The sequence below is a fragment of the Rutidosis leptorrhynchoides genome, chromosome 5 (assembly GCF_046630445.1).
Source record: "Rutidosis leptorrhynchoides isolate AG116_Rl617_1_P2 chromosome 5, CSIRO_AGI_Rlap_v1, whole genome shotgun sequence".
Classification (NCBI taxonomy): domain Eukaryota; kingdom Viridiplantae; phylum Streptophyta; class Magnoliopsida; order Asterales; family Asteraceae; genus Rutidosis; species Rutidosis leptorrhynchoides.
Window position 1 is genome coordinate 30,066,505 of NC_092337.1, and position 9,140 is coordinate 30,075,644.

Below are 9,140 nucleotides of genomic sequence, written 5' to 3' on the forward strand. Positions count from 1 at the left end.
ATGTTCATAATAAAAATCATTTTCCCAGAATAACAACTTTTAAATCAAAGTTTATCATAGTTTTTAATTAACTAACCCAAAACAGCCCGCGGTGTTACTACGACGGCGTAAATCCGGTTTTACGGTGTTTTTCGTGTTTCCAGGTTTTAAATCATTAAGTTAGCATATCATATAGATATAGAACATGTGTTTAGTTGATTTTAAAAGTCAAGTTAGAAGGATTAACTTTTATTTGCGAACAAGTTTAGAATTAACTAAACTATGTTCTAGTGATTACAAGTTTAAACCTTCGAATAAGATAGCTTTATATGTATGAATCGAATGATGTTATGAACATCATTACTACCTTAAGTTCCTTGGATAAACCTACTGGAAAAGAGAAAAGTGGATCTAGCTTCAATGGATCCTTGGATGGCTCGAAGTTCTTGAAGCAGAATCATGACACGAAAACAAGTTCAAGTAAGATCATCACTTGAAATAAGATTGTTATAGTTATAGAAATTGAACCAAAGTTTGAATATGATTATTACCTTGTATTAGAATGATAACCTATTGTAAGAAACAAAGATTTCTTGAGGTTGGATGATCACCTTACAAGATTGGAAGTGAGCTAGCAAACTTGAAAGTATTCTTGATTTTATGAAACTAGAACTTTTGGAATTTATGAAGAACACTTAGAACTTGAAGATAGAACTTGAGAGAGATTAATTAGATGAAGAAAATTGAAGAATGAAAGTGTTTGTAGGTGTTTTTGGTCGTTGGTGTATGGATTAGATATAAAGGATATGTAATTTTGTTTTCATGTAAATAAGTCATGAATGATTACTCATATTTTTGTAATTTTATGAGATATTTCATGCTAGTTGCCAAATGATGGTTCCCACATGTGTTAGGTGACTCACATGGGCTGCTAAGAGCTGATCATTGGAGTGTATATACCAATAGTACATACATCTAAAAGCTGTGTATTGTACGAGTACGAATACGGGTGCATACGAGTAGAATTGTTGATGAAACTGAACGAGGATGTAATTGTAAGCATTTTTGTTAAGTAAAAGTATTTTGATAAGTGTATTGAAGTCTTTCAAAAGTGTATAAATACATATTAAAACACTACATGTATATACATTTTAACTGAGTCGTTAAGTCATCGTTAGTCGTTACATGTAAGTGTTGTTTTGAAACCTTTAGGTTAACGATCTTGTTAAATGTTGTTAACCCAATGTTTATAATATCAAATGAGATTTTAAATTATTATATTATCATGATATTATCATGTATGAATATCTCTTAATATGATATATATACATTAAATATCTTTACAACGATAATCGTTACATATATGTCTCGTTTAAAAATCATTAAGTTAGTAGTCTTGTTTTTACATATGTAGTTCATTGTTAATATACTTAATGATATGTTTACTTATCATAGTATCATGTTAACTATATATATATCCATATATATGTCATCATATAGTTTTTACAAGTTTTAACGTTCGTGAATCACCGGTCAACTTGGGTGGTCAATTGTCTATATGAAACATATTTCAATTAATCAAGTCTTAACTAGTTTGATTGCTTAACATGTTGGAAACATTTAATCATGTAAATATCAATCTCAATTAATATATATAAACATGGAAAAGTTCGGGTCACTACAGTACCTACCCGTTAAATAAATTTCGTCCCGAAATTTTAAGCTGTTGAAGGTGTTGACGAATCTTCTGGAAATAGATGCGGGTATTTCTTCTTCATCTGATCTTCACGCTCCCAGGTGATCTCAGGTCCTCTACAAGCATTCCATCGAACCTTAACAATTGGTATCTTGTTTTGCTTAAGTCTTTTAACCTCACGATCCATTATTTCGACGGATTCTTCGATGAATTGGAGTTTTTCGTTGATTTGGATTTCATCTAACGGAATAGTGAGATCTTCTTTAGCAAAACATTTCTTCAAATTCAAGACGTGGAAAGTGTTATGTACAACCGCGAGTTGTTGAGGTAACTCAAGTCGGTAAGCTACTGGTCCGACACGATCAATAATCTTGAATGGTCCAATATACCTTGGATTTAATTTCCCTCGTTTACCAAATCGAACAACGCCTTTCCAAGGTGCAACTTTAAGCATGACCATCTCTCCAATTTCAAATTCTATATCTTTTCTTTTAATGTCAGCGTAGCTCTTTTGTCGACTTTGGGCGGTTTTCAACCGTTGTTGAATTTGGATGATCTTCTCGGTAGTTTCTTGTATAATCTCCGGACCCGTAATCTGTCTATCCCCCACTTCACTCCAACAAATCGGAGACCTGCACTTTCTACCATAAAGTGCTTCAAACGGCGCCATATCAATGCTTGAATGGTAGCTGTTGTTGTAGGAAAATTCTGCTAACGGTAGATGTCGATCCCAACTGTTTCCGAAATCAATAACACATGCTCGTAGCATGTCTTCAAGCGTTTGTATCGTCCTTTCGCTCTGCCATCAGTTTGTGGATGATAGGCAGTACTCATGTCTAGACGAGTTCCTAATGCTTGCTGTAATGTCTGCCAGAATCTTGAAATAAATCTGCCATCCCTATCAGAGATAATAGAGATTGGTATTCCATGTCTGGAGACGACTTCCTTCAAATACAGTTGTGCTAACTTCTCCATCTTGTCATCTTCTCTTATTGGCAGGAAGTGTGCTGATTTGGTGAGACGATCAACTATTACCCAAATAGTATCAAAACCACTTGCAGTCCTTGGCAATTTAGTGATGAAATCTATGGTAATGTTTTCCCATTTCCATTCCGGAATTTCGGGTTGTTGAAGTAGACCTGATGGTTTCTGATGCTCAGCTTTGACCTTAGAACACGTCAAACATTCTCCTACGTATTTAGCAACATCGGCTTTCATACCCGGCCACCAAAAATGTTTCTTGAGATCCTTGTACATCTTCCCCGTTCCAGGATGTATTGAGTATCTGGTTTTATGAGCTTCTCTAAGTACCATTTCTCTCATATCTCCAAATTTTGGTACCCAAATCCTTTCAGCCCTATACCTGGTTCCGTCTTCCCGAATATGGGCGTGGAAATCTTAACAGTTGGAGAAAAAACACGGTTCTTAATAGGTGAGGTTGAACGATTTTTGAAAAATTTGTTGTTCTTCCATTTTGACCTAGACAAATTTTCATTAAATGTTTGGTTCAGGTCAACCTTCCTATATGGTGTACGAGACCTCTTTGGACAATTCCATGCAATGTGTCCTAATTCTCATGAATCAAAATATGTTCTACGGTCAACAAATTTACCTGAGTAATGACTTGCTCTCCTGTCAAGTCTACATTCGTGACTCACAGTTCGTCTATGTGGAGGTATGTACCTATTTTCGACGTTCGGAGTCTTTATGGGGACCCCAGGGATAGTCTTGTATTCTAGGTCTCCTTCCTCAGTAACTTGCTTGGCCACTGGATTGTGATCAGACTTAACCTTGAATTTTGATTTAGACTTAGAGGACTTGGATTTAGTAGCTTTTATTGGTTTTAACTCAGGTCTATCAACAGGTTTTGACATAATCTCCTCAACTGTCTCATCATTTGAAAGAACTTCGTCAACAAACTTAGGCACACTGCTAGTCTTAGAACTCTCACTCTTAAAAAGTTCTTCAGGTGGTGGAGTAAGAACATACTCATTTTCTAAGTTCAGTCCTTTCTCATACTTAACTAGTGTTTGAAACACAAGCTTCTCCTTAGGATTCCTAGACTTCTCAACTTTTCTTGATATTGGTTTCTTACTAGCACTAACCCTACGAGCATTCTCAGGATTTTTCAAAATGGTGATGGGTTTAGTCACAGGTCGGAATGGTTTGCCGTCTTTCTCAATGTCAATATCAGTATCTGACTCTGTTTCATAGACACTTTCTAGCGGTTTCTTAACCTCTACCTTCTCACTCTTATCCTTAAGGTCAAATGGTGTCTCCTTAGACTCACCATATTGTTGTTCAACAATATCATCCTTACACTTCTCACTAGGCTTCTTAAGATATTCGTTCATAAGAGGAGGTACACACTCTTTGTAACTAACACCTTTCTGTTTGTCATCCTTAGGAGGATTTGAGGTCTGTAGAACATACTTTGATCTCTGCCAATTGTCAATCCTAGCCTTTTCAGTTTCATATTTAATCTTAAAAGATTCATTTTCTTCCTTAAGGCTCTCTATCTGATTCAAGTACATAGTAATGACTTTCTGATCGTCTATAATAGTTGCTTTTATGAACCCTATTTGTTTTTATAAGGTCCTAATAACATCTACGTACTCCTTCTGCTTATTGAGATAATACAATGTATCCTTATAATTCTTCAAGTTTGTCTGATTATCTATACTTAAGTTTTTGAGCTCTAACTTAAGTTCTGGACAATTCTCACAAGTTACATGTATCTCACTAAGCTTAGAAATAACACATTCAAGTCTATCAATTTCCTTCTTAAAATCAATGCATTTAGAACAAGCAGAAGTAGATTCAGTGTGTACCTTATCATTGCTTGATGTATTGGCCGTGAATGCACAGATGGTTGTCGAGTTCGAGACCTCACTTTTAGACTCCGACCCAGAACTGTCTGACACTATTCCCATCTTCTCAATACTATCAGCAGCAGCATTCACAACTGGCTCTTCTTCCCTAGCCGAATTTTCAATCTCAGTAGCAGCATCACCATGATCACTTGAAGATTCGTCTTTAAAGCAAACACTAACCATCTCAACTTCATTCTTAAACCCGGATGTAGACACATCGTTTATCTTAGAATCTTGAAGTATATTCCTTCTAGTACATTGCTCCAATTCCTTCTCTCTCAACTTGGAAATAAGTGAGTTGAGAGTGAGAACCTTATTTGTAGCCCAAGCTCTTGATTCAAGCTGCTCAAAGTATGCATCCCATTTCTTTGGCAATCCATCTTTTAGAACTTTTACAGCTTTAGATTGTGTCACCTCGATTCCACAATTTTCCATTTTGGACAATAGATGACAATACCTCGCTATCGTATCTTCTAAACTCTCAGTACTCAGTGCCTTAAAATTTTTCCATTCCTGTTTCAAAGCCATATGCTTCTTTTCCTTCATTTCGTTACACGAGTAAAACATTTGAATATCTTTAAAATCTGACAAAAACTAGCGAAATCCCGATGAAAAACTACCAAGAATTGACTATCGGAGTCAATTGGATAAATGAATCAAGATTTCTCGTGAAAACTCGACGAAATCTAAATACCCGAAAAATTCGCGAAATTCTGAAAAGCGGTCAAAGTTTGACCTTTCGGTCCAAGGCAACTATGGTCAACCTAAAATCAACTCGGAATAAGATTGGTCAACTTTTCGTAATTCATATCGAATAATCAAAAGAAAATCACTTTCAGTAAAGTTCTCAAAAAAAAAAAAAACTACACAAAATGGTTTACACTAATTTGAAATTTTGAATCAGTAAAAACATTTCACAAAACTTTTACTAGAATTTAATAAGTGTACTTTCAAGTTGATCAACTTTTCACACGTATGCCTTATAAAAACAACTTGCCTTTTCATTTACTAGACACCTCCAAGGTGGGCCCCACGATAATCACCTACTATGTTTTTTAAATTTTTATTCTTGCCTTTGTCGACGTAACACAATATCAATTGTCTCTTTTCTTTTGTTTGAGACCCACATGAAAAGCTCACTCAATTATTTCCTCTCTCTTTTACGAATTCTTATTCTCCTCTTTTCTTTGTTGTTGACCGAAAATTCTAACAAAAGGGTGGAGGCACGCTTCCTATTAGTTGTTCTTCTTCCACAACAAAAATAACGAATAGAGTAACACACCTGCAACTACTCTACTATTTTTTTTTAATTCGACTTAATTTCCTTATTCTTCACAGTCGGTCGTCAGGAACAGGAGTGTTGATGGACATACAACTATCAGTCTACGATCGGGCAGCACTTCGTTACACTTTTAGAAAATTTGTATTTTAGACAATCGGCCGAGGGTCTCTCTAATTCGGTCGAGGGAGTGTGACTATCGGTCGAGGGAGTGAGACGATCGGCCGAGGGAGTGAGACGATCGGCCGAGGGAGAAAACGGGGTGTTCTTGGTGATTTTTACAGAATCCGGCGGATTTCGAGGTGGTGCGTGGTGGTTCGCGGCGGATATAACTCAAAACAGGGATTTAGGCCACGAAAAATTGCAGAAAGGTACTAGACACGATTTCTAACACTTCTACGTTTTTAGATTTGCAAAAAACACTTTAAATCTTATAAACCCGATTGATTTTAAGAACGAAAATTTTGAATAAAAATCTCAGATTTTTCAATGATTACGAGATGAAAATAGAATTTGTAAATTGGAACGTGTTTGTATGATGACAAGGAACATATATCACGAATCAATTCGAACAATAACACCCAAAAATCGAATTTTTCAATTTTAGAACCAAAAACATGAAAAATACCCAAAAATTCAATTTTTTCAACAACTCAAAAACGAATTTCGCTGTAAAACGATCGATCCTACAACCATACGCTCTGATACCACTTTGCAGGAGCTATTCGGATCTTCAGATCGATGTTCTAGCGAATCGTTGACTTTCGGGGATCGATTTAGTCGAACCGGATTGAATGAATCGGATTAGATCGATGCCTAGAGTTGTTATTCGACTTTGGTGGGTTTTTGGATCAGTTGTGGTAGAGAGAAAACTTCCAGGAAACCTAAATGGGTGATTAGCCAATAATGACTACATCACCTCCCTTATATACTCGATTGGGCCGACAGTTGATCATTGGGCCCGTCTGACTTTAATATTGTACCGGTTGATTCGAACTTGGGACTTTTATGCACCAACACTCTTAGTATGTATGTGGATTGGTGAGTCTTTTTTCCACCATATCTCATTTATATAGTTATTATTATATATAACCATCAAGCAAGTGAAAGAGTTCCATTAATTCACATATTAATGGAAGGTTTATTTATTTAACCACTAACATAAATGAGTACTTAAGTCCAAATAAATACCGACATGATGGTATTAAGTACTAAGGAAGTTAGTGAGCGGATTGAGTACGGGTCGAACCGGATCCAAGTTCCAACATATACAATATTAATAGTGGACAGTAGATAGTAGATAGTAGATAGGTTGCGATTAGTAATCTTAACACTAATAGCGAATATGTTGTGAATAGTAACCTTATCTACTATGATCTTTTATCTTAAAAATTATATCATATTTACAAGTAATACTTTTGTTTATCCATTAACAATACATCACAAAGATACATGAATGTGATTAATTTGAATGAATAATTTGTATCTTGAATAATTAATAATCTGAATCTGATTAACAAGTTGTTTGTATTCTTACTTTAAGACCTAACACTGTTTCTAGAAATATAAGTTGATAACTTTCTTAAATCATAAGTGCATGTAAAAAATAAGCAAATACGAGCTATCGTTGCATCTTCCTCTTGTAAGGTCACACGGATGTTTGTGTAAGAAGCATTTCAGCAGCATACCACGAAGACTGAGAAAGCAGAACATCAGATGCAGTCAACGTCCCAGTCTTATCGAAATCGAGTCTTTCAAACTCCTCCATGATAGGTGCCATATCATGTTGGCTGATCTTTCCCATCTCTTTTAGCTTATAAAGGATGAATTCAGCAGCCCTGATAATGGATCATCAAATTATACCATTAATTTATTATTCATGCAAAAATAGTTTTTAGACATAATAACTTTTTTTTAATTAATCCGGGTATTCAACTTATTTTAGACATGATAACTATGTTCTACTCTAAAAACAAGTATCAATATCAATACACAAAGTTACGTGTGTCGTACCTAAAGTTTGTCTAAAATTGCATATATAGACCTAAAGGTTTTTGCCGCAAATGACCCTGACGTTTGTACATATTGTGTGGTTGGTCCATAATGCTAATGACCGTTAGTCAAATTCCGTTTAGTGCCTACATGTGCTCCTAACATATGAGTTATGACTCAATACGAAAAAGATGAAAAAAGGTAGTACTTACACAACAACACCATCATCGTCAAGATCAGCCGCCTCGAGGTCTGCAGGTGTTGTTTTTCTTTTAAGAGCCCATTTCACTAATGCCTTTTGTCTTCTTTGAGTATGTAACACAGCAAAAGTAAACAATAACTGACCTAAATAAACAGTCCCAGACAATATCCAAAAAAGCGCAAAAATTCGCCCACCTTCAGTCGAAAAACACTTATCAATATAACCTAAACTTGTTATTGTCCCTACGACACAATAAAACGCGTGCACCATGTCCAAGTCCTCAACAACCACCAAAACACAAGTCCCAGCAGCCATTAATACCACAAGTAAAACAACAAGTATTATACACTTGTTTCTTACTTTATTCGTCTCCATTCGTTTAAGTGTTTCGGCAGTACCAACTGTTTGATGAGTATGTATCGCTTTAGCAAGCATTAATTCTTGTTTTTCGACTAAAAGATCCGCAGCTTTACTTAAAACGAGCCCGATAAGAAGCATCCCCAAAAAAACGAAAAGACACGATAATAATATTGTAGCGTCACTACCGGGAAAAAGGTCGCCGTAACCAACTGAAGTCATTGTAACAACTGTGAAATAAACAGCATCTAAAATGCTATTTGTTTTCTTTCCATTAATTTGGTGTCTTAGGAAATAAAAACAAAGGGTGCCTGCACCTATGTAAACACACAAAATTATGGCAACTTTTTGGTAACTCGGGTGAAGGTAGTCGAAAACGGATTGGGGTTGTGGAAGAGTTTTTGTATTGTTAGATGATGAATTTGAATCTGCGGTTGGGGCACTTTTAATACGACGAAATCTTTTTCTCTTGAGGGATGCTATTTGATCTTTCGCGTTTTTTGGTGTTCCTGCTTGTGAAGGCTGGCTCCCATCGTTCGACGCCATGTCAGCACAATGCACAACAGTAGTTTTCTAGAGTCCAAACAATTCAAATCAAATTAGACCATGTTATAGGTTGAACAGAACAGGATTTATGTTTGAAATAGGATTAACAATAAGTATGTGACCAATAATTGAGGCATGTGCATGAAAGTGGATCTGAAATATGTATATAGATCAAAAAGTGAAACATGGTGTAAACATGAAGTCATTAATACGACT

The 9,140-nt window shown here is 35.7% G+C and overlaps 1 protein-coding gene across 1 annotated transcript; it reads right to left on the reverse strand.

Annotated features, from left to right (window-relative positions):
- Positions 1 to 7,384: 7,384 nt before the first annotated feature.
- On the reverse strand, positions 7,385 to 8,600 carry LOC139850625 (two-pore potassium channel 1-like). Its single transcript, XM_071840178.1, has 2 exons — positions 8,032 to 8,600; positions 7,385 to 7,665 (listed from the first exon to the last, which is right to left on the reverse strand). Exons 1-2 carry the CDS (start codon positions 8,598 to 8,600, stop codon positions 7,476 to 7,478), a joined length of 759 nt encoding a protein of 252 aa, XP_071696279.1. The 3' UTR covers positions 7,385 to 7,475.
- Positions 8,601 to 9,140: the final 540 nt, after the last annotated feature.